General features: G+C 44.2%; 1 protein-coding gene across 1 annotated transcript in view; it reads right to left on the bottom strand.

Moving 5' to 3' along the window:
* Nucleotides 1-21,720, bottom strand: part of LOC138675546 (lymphocyte cytosolic protein 2-like) — a 456,995-nt gene that overhangs the window by 21,682 nt on the left and 413,593 nt on the right. The window contains exon 6 of the mRNA XM_069763882.1: nt 13,839-13,988. Coding sequence (XP_069619983.1) covers nt 13,839-13,988 — 150 coding nt within the window. The remainder of the gene's footprint in view (nt 1-13,838; nt 13,989-21,720) is intronic.

Raw genomic sequence — 21,720 nt, 5'->3', positions numbered from 1 at the left:
AGCTCCTATACTTTACTGCATGCATCTCTACTATAATATCCCTATATGTGTCTTATATGATGTACATGCGTTTATCTTGACGCTTTGTACATCAAGAAATATGCTGTCCATATAGTAGTTTGAGGAGTATTTGCACATCTATGTTCTCTATTTTCTCCCCCTTTACTTGTTTATAGGCATATGCCCTATTGTAGGCATCAGTTTCTATGTGTTTTTAAATGTTTTTAATGTCCTTTTTCCCGTGTTAAACCTTAATAAAGCTGTGTTTTTTGTACATATCTTTGCTGTTTGGTGATCCCCATTTCTATAGCCTGTGCTCTTTCTTTTGTTTATTGTATGGCTATATTCTCAGGTCAGGGTGGATCCCTTTGCTGTATAGTCTGTGGTGCCCCCATATCCTAGTATCAGTATGTCAGGATGCAGATGGGGCCATGTATACCAGGTTTGGGATGGAGGCCATGTATACTCAGATGGGGGCCATGTATGTCAGGATGGGAATGTTGGTCATGTGTACAAGATGGGGGGCCATGTATACCTGGAAAAGGACGGGGACCATGTATACCAGGATGAGGATGGGGGCCATGTATACCAGGATGGAGATGGTGACTATGTATACCATGATAGGGGGCCATATATACCAGGATGTACATGTAGGCAATGTATACCAGAATGAGGATGAGGCCATGTAGTACAAGATGGGGAGCCAGGATGGGCATGGGGGCCATGTATACCAGAATTAGGATGGGGAACATGTATACCTGGATGGGGCCAGGATGGGGGCCATGATGTATTCCAGGATGGGGAACCATGTATACAAGGATGGAGATGAGGGCCAAGATGTATACCAGGATGGTTCCATGGGTACCAGGATGGGGATGATGTATACCAGGATGGGGCCATGTATATCAGGAGGTAGACAGGGACCATGTCTACCAGGTTAGTGATGGGGCCATATATACCAGGATTGGGATGGAGGCCATGTATACCCAGATGGGGGCCATGCATGCCAGGATGGGGATGTGGTTATGTATATAGGATGGGTGGCCATGTAAACAAGGATGGCGGTGAGGACCATGTATACCAGGATGGAGATGGGGCCATGTATACCAGGATGGGGACCAAGTATGCCAGGATGGGGATGGGGTCCATGTATACCTGGATAGGGGCCAGTATACTAGGATAGAAATGGAGCCATGTATGCCACGATAGGGAGGTGGGCCATGTATACCAGGACGATTGGGCCATGTATAACAGGATGGGGAATGGGACCGTGTATACCAGAATGGAGATGGGGCAATGATGTACACCAGGATGGGGATGGGGCAATGTATACCAGGATGAGGATGGGGATGGGGGCCATGTATATCAGAATGGGAGTCATGTATACCAGGATGGGTATGGGCGCCATGTATACCAGGATATGGATAGGGGACATGTACACCAGAATGGGGCGCCATGTATACCAGAATGTAAGCCTTCAGTAAAGGTAAAGAGACTGCACCCTTGTGTCTTTGTTATTCACTGCGCCTTGCACCATCCACCATCTACACTCTGGGAAGCCCTGGGGACATACTTCACCTGTGGGAAGGTATACCATCTAGCTGCCATAACATCACCCCAGTTGACCCCTAAGCAGCGTCGGTCACCTTGACCAAATACCACAGGTGGCGTCACGAACATTATCCCTTTAAAGACCTTTCCTCCACCATTTCATCAACGGACCTCCCGAGGGCCACGGAACGGGTCAGCCACCGTGACATCCCCATTGACTACAGAAGGGCCAAGATCCGAGTACCCCACGGCGGCGCTCCAGGACCATGATGTATACCAGAATGGAGATGGGGGCCATGAATATCAGGATAGGGACCATGTATCCCAGGATGGGGATCTGGGCCATGTATTCCAGGATAGGGACCATATATGCTAGGATGAGGATGGGGCCATGAATACCAGGATTGGGATGGGGGCCATGTATACCATGATTAGGATGGGGGACATGATGTATGCCAAGATGGGGATGGGGGTCCATGATGTATTCCAGGATGGGGCCATGATGTACAGTACAGATCAAAAGTTTGGACACATCTTCTCATTTAAATATTTTTCTGTATTTTCATGACTATGAAAATTGTACATTCACACTGAAGGGATCAAAAATATGAATTAACACATGTGGAATTATATACTTAACAAAAAAGTGTGAAACAACTGAAATTATGTCTTATATTCTAGGTTCTTCAAAGTAGCCGCCTTTTGCTTTGATGACTGCTTTGCACACTCTTGGCATTCTCTTGATGAGCTTCAAGAGGTAGTCACCTGGAATGGTCTTCCAACAATCTTGAAGGAGTTCCCAGAGATGCTTAACACTTGCTGGCCCTTTTGCCTTCACTCTGCGGTCCAGCTCACCCCAAACCATCTCGATTGGGTTCAGGTCTGGTGACTGTGGAGGCCAGGCCATCTGGCGTAGCACCCCATCACTCTCCTTCTTCATCAAATAGCCCTTACACAGCCTGGAGGTGTGTTTGGGGTCATTGTCCTGTTGAAAAATAAATGATGGTCTAACTAAACGCAAACCGGAAGGAATAGCATGCTGCTGCAAGATGCTGTGGTAGCCATGCTGGTTCAGTATGCCTTTAATTTTTAATAAATCCCCAACAGTGCACTAGCAAAGCACCCCCACACCATCACACCTCCTATTCAATTATTCATGGTGGGAACCAGGCATGTAGAGTCCATCCGTTCACCTTTTCTGCGTCGCATAAAGACACATTGGTTGGAACCAAAGACTCATCACACCAAAGCACAGATTTCCACTGGTCTAATGTCCATTCCTTGTGTTCTTTAGCCCAAACAAGTCTCTTCTTCTTGCTGCCTGTCCTTAGCAGTGGTTTCCTAGCAGCTATTTTACCATGAAGGCCTGCTGCACAACGTCTCCTCTTAACAGTTGTTGTAGAGATGTGTCTGCTGCTAGAACTCTGTGTGGCATTGACCAGGTCTCTAATCTGAGCTGATGTTAACCTGCAATTTCTGAGCTGGTGACTCGGATAAACTTATCCTCAGAAGCAGAGGAGACTCCTGGTCTTCCTTTCCTGGAGCGGTCCTCAGACAGTTTCTTTGTAGTGCTTGATGGTTTTTCCACTGCACTTGGGAACACTTTCAAAGTTTTCCCAATTTTTCGGACTGACTGACCTTCATTTCTTAAAGTAATGATGGCCACTCGTTTTTCTTTACTTAGCTGCTTTTTCTTGCCATAATACAAATTCTAACAGTCTATTCAGTAGGACTATCAGCTGTGTTTCCACCAGACTTCTGCACAACACAACTGATGGTCCCAACATTATTTATAAGGCAAGAAATCCCACTTATTAAACCTGACAGGGTACACCTGTGAAGTGAAAACCATTCCCGGTGACTACCTCTCGAAGCTCATCAAGAGAATGCCAAGAGTGTGCAAAGCAGTCATCAAAGCAAAGGTGGCTACTTTGAAGAACCTAGACTATAAGACATAATTTCAGTTGTTTCACACTTTTTTTGCTAAGTATGTAATTCCACATGTGTTAATTTATAGTTTTGATGCCTTCAGTGTGAATGTACAATTTTCATAGTCATGAAAATACAGAAAAATATTTAAATGAGAAGATGTGTCCAAAATTTTGGTCTGTACTGTATACCAGGATGGGAATGGGGGCCATGTATACCTGGATTGGAGGTCATGTATACTTTGATTGGTGGCCATATATACCTGAATGGGGACATATATATCGGGATGGGAATCATATATATCAAGATGAGGGAGGCATATATACATTCTAGCCTTTAGCAGTACCTCATCTCTGCCAGTCGATATGAAGGTATGTGCACATTACTGATCCAGCCACTTGCACATTGATCTGATTTGTAAGAGTTACTCTCCTATTATCAGTACATAAAACCTTTGAAAAAAACTGTCTTAAGATAGTTATTGATCCAATCTTGATGTTTCAACTTCTGTGTCTTGTTCAGTGAAGGTCAGGTCTCAGCTGCCCTTATCTTGGCCATGTGTCTTATCACTTAACACCTTAAGGTACCGTCACACTCAGCAACTTTGCAAAGAGAACGACAACAATCCGTGACATTGCAGCGTCCTGGATAGCGATCTTGTTGTGTTTGACGTGCAGCAGCGATCTGGATCCCGCTGTGCCATCGCTGGTCGGAGCTAGAAGTCCAGAATTTATTTTGTCGCCAGGTCGGCGTGTATCGTCATGTTTGACATCAAAAGCAACGACACGAGCAATGAGCATAGGGCCCCTAGATGTGTGTCGGATCGGTACACTCCGGCTGTTTGACATGGAGCTAACAACCAGCGAGAACGAGAAGTGAGTCGCCGTTACGTCACTGGATCGCTCCTGCATCATTCTGGAGTTGCTGTGTTTGATGTCTCTACAGCGACCTAAACAGCGACGCTCCAGCGATCTAGTTTAGGTCGGCTCGTTGTCTATATCGCTACAGCGTCGCTGAGTGTGACGGTACCTTTATACTTCTGGGCTCTGCAAAGAGGTTGCAAATCTTGAATATGATAACACTGGATAATAGGTTTGTAGTCGCTTTGCATTTTATTCTTCTCAAATCTTTGGCAGTTAATGTGTGCCATATTTTCTCAAAATATTTTTTGCAACTATCCATGGTTCTGTGATCGCACCACATAATATTAGCAATTTCAAGAATTCTGCATCCCTCTGTAATGGTTTTTTACTTTTCAGTCAGTTAAATCTCTTTTTTTTGGCCTATTTTGCCTGAGAAATATATTTTGTCTAATAATTATGCACATCTTGATAAAAGGTGTTGATATACTTAGGCCACACCCTCCTTCATTACACAGATACACATCCTCTGATCTACTTCATCCAACAAGCATTCAGGTTTATACAGCTTGTAGTTGGAATATATGCATAAAAATGATGATATTGTCAAAATATTCTGTTGCCTAAGGCCGGCGTCACACTTGCGAGTTTTACGGACGTAAGAGCGCAGAAACTACGTCCGTAAAACTCGCAAAACATACGTCCCAATTATTCTCTATGCCCCTGCTCCTATCTGCCGTATTAAACTGATCAGTATTATACGGCTTTCTACGGCCGTAGAAAATCGCAGCATGCTGCGTTTGTCACCGTATTGCGCAAATAAAACGTCAATGAAAGTCTATGGAAGCCCCAAAAATACGGATTACACACGGACCAGCAGTGTGACTTGCGAGGAATACGCAGCGGTGTTAGCGAGAAAAGCCGGTAATTCATTGCGGTGTACAGTAAAATCACACTGACAGCTTCCAGTAGAATAGGGAGAATAAATGTGTACACATAGAATAGGTATATATATATATATATGTCAGTGAGACAAATATATGTATATATATATTAATATTTCTTCCAGCGCTAGACAGCTTTAAAGCCGGTAATTCAATTACCGGCTTTTGCTCTCTCCTTCCTAAACCCGACTGTTATGGCTGGCAATCAGGCAACACAGTGTGCAGTAATCAGAGCACATACAGAGATCTGGCAATAACCAAAAACAATAGGACGAGCTCTGAGACGTGGAATCTCTGTAGACTGCAGTACCAGATCTATCCTCACACAACTATAAGCAGCAGTGGATTGCACCTAACACTACCTATGCAACTCGGCACTGCCTGAGGAGCTGACTAGCCTGAAGATAGAAATACAAGCCTGACTTACCTCAGAGAAATACCCCAAAGGAATAGGCAGCCCCCCACATATAATGACTGTTAGCAAGATGAAAAGACAAACGTAGGAATGAAATAGATTCAGCAAAGTGAGGCCCGATATTCTAGACAGAGCAAGGATAGTAAAGAGAACTATGCAGTCTACAAAAAACCCTAAAACGAAAACCATGCAAAGGGGCAAAAAGACCCACCGTGCCGAACTAACAGCACGGCGGTGCAACCCTTTGCTTCTCAGAGCTTCCAGCAAAAGTTAATAGCAAGCTGGACAGAAAAAACAGAAAACAAACTAGAAGCACTTATCTAGCAGAGCAGCAGGCCCAAGGAAAGATGCAGTAGCTCAGATCCAACACTGGAACATTGACAAGGAGCAAGGAAGACAGACTCAGGTGGAGCTAAATAGCAAGGCAGCCAACGAGCTCACCAAAACACCTGAGGGAGGAAGCCCAGAGACTGCAATACCACTTGTGACCACAGAAGTGAACTCAGCCACAGAATTCACAACAGTACCCCCCCCTTGAGGAGGGGTCACCGAACCCTCACCAGAACCCCCAGGCCGACCAGGATGAGCCACATGAAAGGCACGAACAAGATCTGGGGCATGGACATCAGAGGCAAAAACCCAGGAATTATCTTCCTGAGCATAACCCTTCCATTTGACCAGATACTGGAGTTTCCGTCTAGAGACACGAGAATCCAAAATCTTCTCCACAATATACTCCAATTCCCCCTCCACCAAAACAGGGGCAGGAGGCTCCACAGATGGAACCATAGGTGCCACGTATCTCCTCAACAACGACCTATGGAATACATTATGTATGGAAAAGGAGTCTGGGAGGGTCAGACGAAAAGACACCGGATTGAGAATCTCAGAAATCCTATACGGACCAATAAAACGAGGTTTAAATTTAGGAGAGGAAACCTTCATAGGAATATGACGAGAAGATAACCAAACCAGATCCCCAACACGAAGTCGGGGTCCCACACGGCGTCTGCGATTAGCGAAAAGCTGAGCCTTCTCCTGGGACAAGGTCAAATTGTCCACTACCTGAGTCCAGATCTGCTGCAACCTGTCCACCACAGAATCCACACCAGGACAGTCCGAAGACTCAACCTGTCCTGAAGAGAAACGAGGATGGAACCCAGAATTGCAGAAAAATGGAGAGACCAAGGTAGCCGAGCTGGCCCGATTATTAAGGGCGAACTCAGCCAACGGCAAAAATGACACCCAATCATCCTGGTCAGCGGAAACAAAACATCTCAGATATGTTTCCAAGGTCTGATTGGTTCGTTCGGTCTGGCCATTAGTCTGAGGATGGAAGGCCGAGGAGAAAGATAGGTCAATGCCCATCCTACCACAAAAGGCTCGCCAGAACCTCGAGACAAACTGGGAACCTCTGTCAGAAACAATATTCTCAGGAATGCCATGTAAACGAACCACATGCTGGAAGAACAAAGGCACCAAATCAGAGGAGGAAGGCAATTTAACCAAGGGCACCAGATGGACCATTTTAGAAAAGCGATCACAGACCACCCAAATGACCGACATTTTTTGAGAAACGGGAAGGTCAGAAATGAAATCCATCGAAATATGTGTCCAAGGCCTCTTCGGGACCGGCAAGGGCAAAAGCAACCCACTGGCACGTGAACAGCAGGGCTTAGCCCTAGCACAAATTCCACAGGACTGCACAAAAGCACGCACATCCCGTGACAGAGATGGCCACCAGAAGGATCTAGCAACCAACTCCCTGGTACCAAAGATTCCTGGATGACCGGCCAGCACCGAACAATGAAGTTCAGAGATAACTTTACTAGTCCACCTATCAGGGACGAACAGTTTCTCGGCCGGACAATGATCAGGTTTATTAGCCTGAAATTTCTGCAACACTCTCCGCAAATCAGGGGAGATGGCAGACACAATGACTCCTTCCTTGAGGATACTCGCCGGCTCAGATAACCCCGGAGAGTCGGGCACAAAACTCCTAGACAGAGCATCCGCCTTCACATTTTTAGAGCCCGGAAGGTATGAAATCACAAAATCAAAACGAGCAAAAAATAACGACCAACGGGCCTGTCTAGGATTCAAGCGCTTGGCAGACTCAAGATAAGTAAGGTTCTTATGATCAGTCAATACCACCACGCGATGCTTAGCACCCTCAAGCCAATGACGCCACTCCTCGAATGCCCACTTCATGGCCAGCAACTCTCGGTTGCCCACATCATAATTACGCTCAGCAGCAGAAAATTTCCTGGAAAAGAAAGCACATGGTTTGAACACTGAGCAACCAGAACCTCTCTGTGACAAAACCGCCCCTGCACCAATCTCAGAAGCATCAACCTCGACCTGGAACGGAAGAGAAACATCAGGTTGACACAACACAGGGGCACAGCAAAAACGACGCTTCAACTCCTGAAAAGCTTCCACGGCAGCAGAAGACCAATTAACCAAATCAGCACCTTTCTTGGTCAAATCGGTCAATGGTCTGGCAATGCTAGAAAAATTACAGATGAAGCGACGATAAAAATTAGCAAAGCCCAGGAATTTCTGCAGACTTTTTAGAGATGTCGGCTGAGTCCAATCCTGGATGGCCTGAACCTTAACCGGATCCATCTCGATAGTAGAAGGGGAAAAGATGAACCCCAAAAATGAAACTTTCTGCACACCGAAGAGACACTTTGATCCCTTCACGAACAAGGAATTAGCACGCAGTACCTGGAAAACCATTCTGACTTGCTTCACATGAGACTCCCAATCATCTGAGAAGATCAAAATGTCATCCAAGTAAACAATCAAGAATTTATCCAGATACTCACGGAAAATGTCATGCATAAAAGACTGAAAAACAGATGGAGCATTGGCAAGTCCGAACGGCATCACCAGATACTCAAAATGACCCTCGGGCGTATTAAATGCCGTTTTCCATTCATCTCCCTGCCTGATTCTCACCAGATTATACGCACCACGAAGATCAATCTTAGTAAACCAACTAGCCCCCTTAATCCGAGCAAACAAGTCAGAAATCAATGGCAAGGGATACTGAAACTTAACAGTGATCTTATTAAGAAGGCGGTAATCAATACACGGTCTTAGCGAACCATCCTTCTTGGCTACAAAAAAGAACCCTGCTCCCAATGGTGACGACGATGGGCGAATATGTCCCTTCTCCAGGGACTCCTTCACATAACTGCGCATAGCGGTGTGTTCAGGTACGGACAAATTAAATAAACGACCCTTAGGGAATTTACTACCAGGAATCAAATCGATAGCACAATCACAATTCCTATGCGGAGGTAGGGCATCAGACTTGGACTCTTCAAATACATCCTGAAAGTCCGACAAGAACTCTGGGATGTCAGAAGGAATGGATGACGAAATAGACAAAAATGGAACATCACCATGTACTCCCTGACAACCCCAGCTGGTTACCGACATAGAGTTCCAATCCAATACTGGATTATGGGTTTGTAGCCATGGCAACCCCAACACGACCACATCATGCAAATTATGCAGTACCAGAAAGCGAATAACTTCCTGATGTGCAGGAGCCATGCACATGGTCAGCTGGGCCCAGTACTGAGGCTTATTCTTGGCCAAAGGTGTAGCATCAATTCCTCTCAACGGAATAGGACACCGCAAAGGCTCCAAGAAAAATCCACAACGTTTAGCATAATCCAAATCCATCAGATTCAGGGCAGCGCCTGAATCCACAAACGCCATGACAGAATACGATGACAAAGAGCACATTAAGGTAATGGACAGAAGGAATTTGGACTGTACAGTACCAATAACGGCAGAGCTATCGAACCGCCTAGTGCGTTTAGGACAATTAGAAATAGCATGAGTAGAATCACCACAATAGAAACACAGTCTGTTCAGACGTCTGTGTTCTTGCCGTTCTACTTTAGTCATAGTCCTGTCGCACTGCATAGGCTCAGGTTTACTCTCAGACAATACCGCCAGATGGTGCACAGATTTACGCTCGCGCAAGCGACGACCGATCTGAATGGCCAAGGACATAGACTCATTCAAACCAGCAGGCATAGGAAATCCCACCATTACATCCTTAAGAGCTTCAGAGAGACCCTTTCTGAACAAAGCCGCTAGTGCAGATTCATTCCACAGAGTGAGTACTGACCACTTCCTAAATTTCTGACAATATACTTCTACATCATCCTGACCCTGGCATAAAGCCAGCAGATTTTTCTCAGCCTGATCCACTGAATTAGGCTCATCGTAAAGCAATCCCAGCGCCTGGAAAAATGCATCAACATTACTCAATGCAGAATCTCCTGGTGCAAGAGAAAACGCCCAGTCCTGTGGGTCGCTGCGCAAAAAAGAAATAATAATCAAAACCTGTTGAATAGGATTACCAGAAGAATGAGGTTTCAAGGCCAAAAATAGCTTACAATTATTTCTGAAGCTCAGGAACTTAGTTCTATCACCAAAAAACAAATCAGGAATCGGAATTCTTGGTTCTAGCATCGATTTCTGATCAATAGTATCTTGAATCTTTTGTACATTTACAATGAGATTATCCATTGAGGAGCACAGAGCCTGAATATCCATGTCCACAGCTGTGTCCTGAAGCACTCTAATGTCTAGGGGAAAAAAATGACTGAAGACAGAGCTAAGAAAAAAAAATGATGTCAGGATTTCTTTTTTCCCTCTATTGGGAATCATTGGAGGGCTCCTTGTACTGTTATGGCTGGCAATCAGGCAACACAGCGTGCAGTAATCAGAGCACATACAGAGATCTGGCAATAACCAAAAACAATAGGACGAGCTCTGAGACGTGGAATCTCTGTAGACTGCAGTACCAGATCTATCCTCACACAACTATAAGCAGCAGTGGATTGCACCTAACACTACCTATGCAACTCGGCACTGCCTGAGGAGCTGACTAGCCTGAAGATAGAAATACAAGCCTGACTTACCTCAGAGAAATACCCCAAAGGAATAGGCAGCCCCCCACATATAATGACTGTTAGCAAGATGAAAAGACAAACGTAGGAATGAAATAGATTCAGCAAAGTGAGGCCCGATATTCTAGACAGAGCGAGGATAGCAAAGAGAACTATGCAGTCTACAAAAAACCCTAAAACGAAAACCACGCAAAGGGGCAAAAAGACCCACCGTGCCGAACTAACAGCACGGCGGTGCAACCCTTTGCTTCTCAGAGCTTCCAGCAAAAGTTAATAGCAAGCTGGACAGAAAAAACAGAAAACAAACTAGAAGCACTTATCTAGCAGAGCAGCAGGCCCAAGGAAAGATGCAGTAGCTCAGATCCAACACTGGAACATTGACAAGGAGCAAGGAAGACAGACTCAGGTGGAGCTAAATAGCAAGGCAGCCAACGAGCTCACCAAAACACCTGAGGGAGGAAGCCCAGAGACTGCAATACCACTTGTGACCACAGAAGTGAACTCAGCCACAGAATTCACAACACCCGACATGATTTGAGACCTGGTTTACATACAGTAAACCATCTCATATCCCCCTTTTTTTTGCATATTCCACACTACTAATGTCAGTAGTGTGTATATGCAAAATTTTCTATCTACTAAATTAAAGGGTTAAATGGCGGAAAAAATTGGCGTGGGCTCCCGCGCAATTTTCTCCGCCAGAGTAGTAAAGCCAGTGACTGAGGGCAGATATTAATAGCCTGGAGAGGGTCCACGGTTATTGGCCCCCCCCGGCTAAAAACATCTGCCCCCAGCCACCCCAGAAAAGGCACATCTGGAAGATGCGCCTATTCTGGCACTTGGCCACTCTCTTCCCATTACCGTGTAGCGGTGGGATATAGGGTAATGAAGGGTTAATGCCACCTTGCTATTGTAAGGTGACATTAAGCCAAATTAATAATGGAGAGGCGTCAATAATGACACCTATCCATTATTATATATACTAGGAAAGGATTAAAAAAATACACAAACACATTATTAAAAATTATTTTAATGAAATAAAAACAAAGGTTGTTGTAATATTTTATTGAACGCCCATTCCAATCACTGAAGACCCTCGTTCTGTATGAAAAAACCCCCAAAAACAACAATATCCTTACCTTCCGCAGATCTGTAAAGTCCAACGATGTAAATCCATCTGAAGGGGTTAAAATATTTTGCAGCCACGAGCTGTGCTAATGCATTGATGCTCGTGGCTGCAAAACCCCAGGGAATGAAGGTAAAGTAGGTCATTGACCTATATTTACCTGCATTTGCGGTGAGGCGCCCTCTGCTGGTTGTTCCTAGATCGTGGGAACTTTCCTAGAAAGCTCCCAGGCTCGAGATCATAAGAGGGCGCCCTCTGCTGGTTGTCCTCATATGAACTCGAGCCAGGGAGCTTTCTAGGAAAGTTCCCACGATCTATGAACAACCAGCAGAGGGCGCCTCACCGCAAATGCAGGTAAATATAGGTCAATGACCTACTTTACCTTCATTCCCCGGGGTTTTGCAGCCACGAGCATCAATGCATTAGCACAGCTCGTGGCTGCAAAATATTTTAACCCCTTCAGATGGATTTACATCGTTGGACTTTACAGATCTGCGGAAGGTAAGGATATTGTTGGTTTTTTTTTTTTTTTGATACAGAACGAGGGTCTTCAGTGATTGGAATGGGCGTTCAATAAAATATTACAACAACCTTTGTTTTTATTTCATTAAAATAATTTTTAATAATGTGTTTGTGTATTTTTTTAACCCTTTACTAGTATTGGATTAATAATGGATAGGTGTCATAATTGACGCCTCTCCATTATTAATCTGGCTTAATGTCACCTTACAATAGCAAGGTGACATTAACCCTTCATTACCCCATATCCCACCGCTACACGGGAATGGGAAGAGAGTGGCCAAGTGCCAGAATAGGCGCATCTTCCAGATGTGCCTTTTCTGGGGTGGCTGGGGGCAGATGTTTTTAGCCAGGGGGGGGGGGGCAATAACCATGGACCCTCTCCAGGCTATTAATATCTGCCCTCAGTCACTGGCTTTACTACTCTGGCGGAGAAAATTGCGCGGGAGCCCACGCAAATTTTTTCCGCCATTTAACCCTTTAATTTAGTAGATAGAACAGCCAAATTATTGCACATACACACTACTAACATTAGTAGTGTGGAATATGCAAAAAAAAATGGGGATATGAGATGGTTTACTGTATGTAAACCATGTCTCATATCATGTCGGGTTTAGGAAGGAGAAAGCAAAAGCCGGTAATTGAATTACCGGCTTTCTGCTATATCGCGCTGGATGAAATATTAATATATATACATATATGTGTCTTCTGACAAATATATATATATATATATATAGACAGTATATATGTTTTTTTTTTTTAACACATGGATCCCTTGTATAGCCGTATGTCGGTTTTGCAAGCCTGCGATAAAAACACGCAGTACGGATGACATACGGATTACATACGGAGGATGCCATGCGCAAAAAACGCTGAAACACCCTGCCTACGGAGGAGCTACGGAGCACTATTTTCGGGACTTTTCAGCGTATTACGGCCGTAATATACGGACCGTATTTTCATACGCTGTGTGTGACGCCGGCCTTATAGTTGTAGGTCAAAGAATTCCTAAAGGTCTCCATATATATTACACTAAAGTCAATGCTGGCAGGATTGTCAGTCTAATGTGTTTGTCCTTCTGACAAACCTGCCACCTCATGCATACTGCTCAACTAGGCAGCATGTTTCATGCACTGGCTGTATGACCTTAGCAGCAAATGGCTGAAATTGTGCAGCCCGTGCCTGAAACATGCTGCCCACGGATTGGACAGTATGTATCAGGTGTTAAGTTCTCTTTTATGAGATATTTTCCCATGTACATATATCTTGTTGTAACACCTTTTAAATGCTTTGCTCTTAAGTCAGACATTCACTTGTAAATTTGCCTGATGAAAGACCCTGTATGCTCCAAAAAGTTAAGAAAAATATATTTTTTTGTAGTTAACCAATAAACAGATCTCTCCTGAAATACTTTAGCCTTATTGACGTAAAATAATTTATATATATATTAATTTAAATATTTTACCAGTAGTAATTTGTTCATATCATGCAAAGTTATTATTTTCTTCAATTTGGCAATTCTGCTTTGTATAGAATGAATATAGTGTACTATACCTCATGCCCGCCAGATCCTAATAAGTACACTTCATTTTTCTTGTCATAGCGAATCCGTACATTATAGACTTTATTTTTATACAACACCATGAGGACATACGGTTGGGACAAAGTTGATTGAGAGCAATTTCTCACTAGGAATGTACCATCCTGTGACACATAAAACAATATTTCAATATTGTACATATAGAGCTATAGACAATACATTATTTAGCACACAATCCTAAAGTCCTGATTCATTTCATTCATTCATTTTGATTTACATTTTCTACCAAACTTCAGGCTGCATTGCTGTTATTTACATCAAAGTATCGGACAATGTTTGATCAATTTGTCAGATGTTAAGATAATACATTTCTGTCTAGAATATATTAGTATAAGAAAGAAAATATACAATTTACCATGGAGTATTAAAATTGTGAGCAACATTGAAAAAAATTGCTTTTCCATCACAGACATTGAGGCATATCTATCAATATTTATTTAATTATTATGCCTCACTTAGGCACTATTTATTGTTTTTCGCAGTCGTGTTTTATCCAATGTTTTCAAAGATATAACCTGTACCCATTATAATCTATGGAGCTGTTCAGATTTTTTTGTGTATCATGTGTTTGGAAAAAAAATCACATAGATATGTCTGTTTTTGATCCGAAGGCAAATATCAAAATTACCAAAACAAGTCGAGGGGTCAGTGTGTCTGTGAGGTAATATACACTGCTCAAAAAAATAAAGGGAACACTTAAACAACAGAATATAACTCCAAGTAAATCAAACTTCTGTGAAATCAAACTGTCCACTTATGAAGCAACACTGTTTGACAATCAATTTCACATGCTGTTGTGCAAATGGAATAGACAACAAAATGAAATTATTGCCAATTATTAAGACACACTCAATAAAGGAGTGGTTCTGCAGCTGGGGACAACAAACCACATCTCAGTAACAATGCTTTCTGGCTGATGTTTTGGTCACTTTTGAATGATAGTTGTGCTTTCACACTCGTAGTAGCATGAGATGGACTCTACAACCCACACAAGTGGCTCAGGTAGTGCAGCTCATCCAGAATGGCACATCAATGTGAGCTGTGGCAAAAAGCTTTGCTGTGTCTGTCAGCGTAGTGTCCAGAGGCTGGAGGCCCTACCAGGAGACAGGCCAGTACACCAGGAGACGTGGAGGAGGAAGTAGGAGGACAACAACCCAAAAGCAGGACCGCTACCTCAGCCTTTGTGCAAGGAGGAACAGGAGGAGCACTGCCAGAGCCCTGCAAAATGACCTCCAGGAGGCCAAAAATGTGCATGTGTCTGTGCAAACGGTTACAAACCGACTCCATGAGGATGGTCTGAGTGCCCAACGTCCACAGATGGGGGTTGTGCTCACAGTCCCACACCATGCAGGATGCTTGGCATTTGTCACAGAACAACAGGATTGGCAAATTCACAGATGAAAGCAGGTTCACACTGAGCACATGTGACAGACGTGACAGAATCTGGAGACGCCGTGGAGAGCAATCTGCTGCCTGCAACATTCTTCAGCATGACCGGTTTGGCAGTGGGTCAGTAATGGTGTGGGGTGGCATTTCTTTGGAGGGCCGCACAGCCCTCCATGTGCTCACCAGAGGTAGCCTGACGACTGCCATTAGGTACCGAGATGAGACACTTGTGAGGCCATATGCTGATGCAGTTGGCCCTGGGTCCCTCCTAATGCAGGACAATGCCAGACCTCATGTGGCTGGAGTGTCTCAGCAGTTCCTGCAAGATGCAGACATTGAAGCTATGGACTGGCCCACCTTTTCCCCAGACCTGAATCCAACTGAACACATCTGGGACATCATGTCTCGCACCATCCACCAACGTCACGTTGCTCCACAGACTGTCCAGGAGTTGGCGGATGCTTTTATCCAGGTCTGGGAAGAGATCCCTCAGGAGACCATCCGCCGCCTCATCATGAGCATGCCCAAGCGTTGTAGGGAGGTCATACAGGCACGTGGAGGCCACACACACTACTGAGCAACATTTCCTTGTCTTGAGGCATTTCCACTGAAGTTGGTTCAGCCTGTAATTTGCTTTTCCACTTTGATTTTGAGTATCATTCCAAATCCAGACCTCCATGGGATATTAATTTTGAATTACATTTTTATGTTTTATTGTTCTCAACACATTCCACTATGTAATGAATAAAGATTTGCAACTGAAATATTTAATTCAGTGATATCTAGTATGTGGTATTTTAGTGTTCCCTTTATTTGTTTGAGCACTGTATATGTCTGTATGTAATTTTAGTAGTTTTTAATAGGGATCGGTGGACCAGTGAATGTTCGAATCTGTCAGGTTTGGCCAAACTTTATAAAAAAGTTTGATTTGAGTACCACAATGGTACCCAAACTTGATCCTGAACCAAATCCCCATTCAATGGGGGTCTCGAACATCTTGTGGTTCCCAGGCTGCCATCTGTGTGACAGCGTGGGAAACACTGGCTCTGACCGGCAGTTACTTCAGTAAGGTAAAGTTCACAGCCATTGTGTATCTCAATTGCTGGTCAGTTCTTGACCTCTCTATTTTTGGTAGTTTTTATCTTTGTGTGTCCTGAAGCCGCTGAGCGATGATCGGTGACGTAAATCATTGATCGGCAGTCATGTTCGCTGTTTTCCAGTACTTTTTTTGTCCCTGTCTATTCCCCATATGCACCACCTCAGTGTGTACATCCTGCAGCAGCTGAGCCCTGATCAGTGACACAAGTAACTGATCGGCATCTGTGCTTGATATTTTCCAGCACTTTTTTGCCTCTGTCTATCCCCGCCATTTGCTCTACCTCTGTTGGTGTGACCTGCAACTGCCAAGCCGTTAATCATATGCATATCAATGACTGGCACCCATGTCACTTTTGGCAAGGACTTTTTTTTACTGTCTATTTCTTTTTATCTCCTTTTTGTAAAACATCTGTGAGTGTGTCCTACAGCCGTTGAGCGCTGGTTGGTGACAGACATCCCTGATCGGCTTCCGGTTGTTGTTTTTTTGTGAAAAAATAATTAAGTAAAAAATAGTTTAAACTAGTTGATAGGACTAGATTAGGGACACTAAAATATATTGTAAAAATTAGCATCTACTACATTTTTTTTACTGAATTTTGTCATGGTTAGTGTTGGATAGTAAAGCGTAAAAAAAAAATCACATACGTGCGTTCTTGTAGCTGTCAAGCGCTGATCAGTGACAAAAGAATGAAAAAATAGATTTGATAGGACTAGGTTTGGGACAGCAAAAATATACTGTAGTAATTGGCATCTACTACAGTATTTTTAATAGATTTTCATCAGGGTAATTTGGAACAGCAAAGTGGAAATAAATCACATCCATGTGTGCATCTGATTGTTGTTTGTTTTCTCTGTGTGAAAAAAAATTAAATTAGTTGATAGGACTAGATTAGGGACATAAAAATGTACTATAGTGATTATCATCTGCTACAGAATTTGTAATGAAGTTTTTCAGGGTTAGTGTTGGATAGCAAAGTGTAAAAAAAAGAATCACATCTGTGAGTGCCGTCGAGTGTTGATCAACTACATATCACTGATTGGCCTCAGATTGTTGTTTTTTTTGGTGTGAGAAAAGACTTTAAATAATTTAGATTATTTGATAGGACTATAGGACTAGTTTTGGGACAGTAAAAATATACTGTATTAATCGGCATTTACTGCAGTATTTTCTACTAAATATAGTCAGGGTTAGGGTCAGATAGTTGCAGACGCTCAGTAATTTTATCTTTACTGTCGTACGTTTAGTAAGTTTGTTTTATATTTCACCATATTTTTAGATTATTTTTATTGTATTTTTATCTTTTCTTCTTTTTTTCTTTTCTAAATAAAAAAAGTTTACAATAAACACATACACACAGAATAAAATTTGATACACTCACAAACTCTGCATACGCTTGTCCCAGTTATGGTATTCAGCAGACGAGGCATGCACCTTCCTTGCCTCTGATAATAATAGTGAGGGAGAGGATTCCAGTTTCTTTATTTTTGATCCTTCAGCTTCTCATCTTCCTCAAGTGATACTGAACCACCATGCAGATGCCCCAGGGCAGAAAATAAACCAGTGCCCACCATTACTGACCCCCAAAGATTATATGACACAGATTCCTAATTTTGTGGCACAATCAGGAATCAAATTTGACATCACTGACCTTTAAAAGTCTTTTTCTCTGAGGATTTTGTAAACCTTATGGTGGCCTAGACAAATACGTAAAGCGATATATCGCACAAAACCACCCTTCATCATTTTCTCACTGGACCCCTGTAGTTGCAGTAGAAATTATAATATTTTGGGGCTTTGTCCTTTACATGTGGTAAGTAAAGAAGCCAGAACTTCAGCAATATTGGAGTATTGACGGTTTACACAACATGTTCTGCATAGCTTTGAGCTGTAAATAATTTGAAGCAATCCACAAATTTTTGTGTTACAGTAATAATGCAAAATATTTAGAATTGAGAGTCCTCAGTGGTTGGTACTTTTTAATGGCTAACTGAAAAGATGGTAACAAATTGCAAGCTTTCGAGACTACATACGTCTCTTCATCAGGCAAAGAAATAGTAATAATAATAATAATAAGAGGAACGTCCTTTTCTTGACCACCATACTAGGTGATGACAGCACCCCTACCACTGTATGCGGTACCTCTACATAGGTCACCAGACCAGACTGTGTTCTGGCAGTGGCGTAGGAAGGGGGGTGCGGAGGGGGCGGTCCGCCCCGGGCGGCACAATGCTGGGGGCGGCCGGCGCTGCAGGAGAAGAAGATAAAAAAAAAAAATAAAAAAAAAAAGATGCCCCTTTAAATCTTCGGGCGGCGCCGTCCGCCGCCACGACCAGGGCCAGCTCCCCCCACCCCCGGGTCCCGCCCCCACCCCCGCCCTCGCCCCCGCCCCCCGCTCTAATACTCACCTCTCCTGGTTCCTGCGGCTTCAGCGTCCTCTGACTCTGCGACGTCTCAGAGCAGAGGGCGCGATGACGTCACTACTGTGCACGCCGCTCTGCCTCTCTGTCCTGAGCGTCGCAGAGCCGGAGAGACGCTGACTGCACCGGACCTGCGCTGGGAACGGGAGAGGTGAGGATTTTACTTTTTTTTTTTTTTCTTTATTTCTGACTGTCTGGGGCTGGGGCAATGCTGGAGACCATGGGGCAGAATGCTGGACACACTGGGGCAATACAGGAGACCATGGGGCAGATTGCTGGACACACTGGGGCAATACAGGAGACTATGGGGCAGATTGCTGGACACACTGGGGCAATACAGGAGATCATGGGGCAGATTGCTGGACACACTGGGGCAATACAGGAGACCATGGGGCAGATTGCTGGACACACTGGGGCAATACAGGAGACTATGGGGCAGATTGCTGGACACACTGGGGCAATACTGGAGACCATGGGGCAGAATGCTGGACACACTGGAGCAATACTGGAGACCATGGGGCAGAATGCTGGACACACTGGGGCAATACTGGAGACCATGGGGCAGAATGCTGGACACACTGGGACAATACTGGAGACCATGGGGCAGAATGCTGGACACACTGGGGCAGTACAGGAGACTATGGGGCAGAATGCTGGACACACTGAATACTGGAGACCATGGGGCAGATCTCAGGACACATTGAGGCAATGCTGGAGACCCTGGGGCAGACTTCTGGACATACTGGGGCAATACTGGAGACCATGGGGCAGATTGCTGGACACACCGGGGCAATACTGGAGACCATGGGGCAGAATGCTGGACACACTGAGGGCAGATTGCTGGACACACTGGGGGTAATATGCTGGACATACTGGGGCAGATTGCTGGACACACTGGGGGTAATATGCTGGACACACTGGGGCAGATTGCTGGACAACATGGGGGTAATATGCTGGACACACTGGGGCATATTGCTGGACAACATGGGGGTAATATGCTGGACACACTGGGGGCAGGACTTGAGGCATGGGCAGAATGTAGATACGGGGCATGATTGGAGACACGGGGCAGGATTGGATCATGGGGCAGGACGGATACGATGGAGGCTGGTGGGGCAGGATGGGGAGATCATATGGGGTAGAATGGATACTTTGGGGGCGCCAAACTCGGGAACAGCCCCGGGCGGCAAAAGCTCTAGCTACGCCTCTGTGTTCTGGGATACAACAAGAACATGGGGGAGTTTATCTCTCAATTCCTCCAGCGATACAGTGCCATGAGAAAAGTCAAGTAGTGGTACAAGAAGCTGACCATGCACATTGTGTTGATGGCAATATATAATGCTTATGTGCTATCAGGATGAGCAGGCCAGACCTTCAGTTTCTGGAAGCAGTGATAAAAACCCTAGTCTTTGGAAGTCAGGAAAGAGCGGGTCCCAGTACTTCCAGAACTGAAAGCCAACATTTCCCAGTGAGGTCGCTCAAACAACAAAGAAAGGAAGGTTGTCAAAGAGGTGCCGAGAGTGTTACAGAAGTGGTATACTCAAGGACACCACTTATCAATGTGACACCTGCCCTGACAAACCTGGGCTGTGCATAAAAGAATGCTTAAAACTGTATCATACATCCATGAATCACTAAACTAATTTCTGACTTGCACAACTCACCTTTGCGAACCTGATGCACTCTACACAACTCACGTATGCCAACCTTATGTACACTACACAACTCATGTATGCCAACCTCATGCACTATTCAGAACTGATATCTGCCAAACTGATGCACTCTACACAACTCGTGTATGTCATCCTGATGCACACTGCAAAACTCATCTTTATTTAAATATAGCGCTAACTTATTCCACAGCGCTTTACAGTTTTTGCACACATTATCATCACTGTCCCCGATTGGGCTCACAATCTAGAATTCCTATCAGTATGTCTTTGGAATGTGGGAGGAAACCAGAGAACCCGGAGGAAACCCACGCAAACACGGAGAGAACATGCAAACTCTTTGCAGATGTTGTCCTGGGTGGGATTAGAACCCAGGACTCCAGCGCTGCAAGGCTGTAGAGCTAACCACTGCGCCACCGTGCTGCCCACTCTACACTACTCACGTACAGTATGTCACCCAACAGTACTCACATGCCAATCTGATGCACTCTACACAACTCATGTTTGCCAACCTGATGCACTTTACACAACTCATAGATGCAAACCTCATGCACTCTTTAGAAGTGACATATTCCAACCTGATGCACTCTACAGAACTTTCATATGGCAACCTGATGCACTCTACACAACTCATTTATGCCAATTTGATGCACTCGACAGAACTGACGTATACCAACCTAATGCAATCTACACAACTCACATACGCCATCTTGATGTACACTACATAACTCACATACAGTATGTCAACCTAATGCACTCTACACAACTCATGTTTGCCATTCTGATGCACACTACACATCTCATGGATGCCAACCTCATGCACTCTACAAAAATAATTTATTCCAAACCGATGCACGTGAAAGAACTGACGTTTGCCAACCTTATGCACTTTATACAACTCATGTATGCCAACTTTATGCACTCTGCAATACTCAGGTATGCCAACCTGATGAACAACACTACTTACATATGCCAACCTAATACACTCTACACAACTCACGCATGACAACCTGATGCTCTCTACATTACTCATGTATGCCAATGTGATACACTCTACCCTACACATGTATGCCAATCTAATGCACACTACACAACTGACGTATGCCAACCTGATGCTCTCTACACTACTACTCACATATGCCAACCTGTTGCACTCTACATTACAAATGTATGATAACATGATTCACTCTACATTACTCACATATGCCAATCTGATGCACTGTACACAACTTACGTACGCCACTACATTATAAAATTCACATAC

This window comes from Ranitomeya imitator, chromosome 4, assembly GCF_032444005.1.
Source record: "Ranitomeya imitator isolate aRanImi1 chromosome 4, aRanImi1.pri, whole genome shotgun sequence".
NCBI lineage: Eukaryota > Metazoa > Chordata > Amphibia > Anura > Dendrobatidae > Ranitomeya > Ranitomeya imitator.
This window is presented reverse-complemented; position numbering and strand designations above follow the sequence as displayed.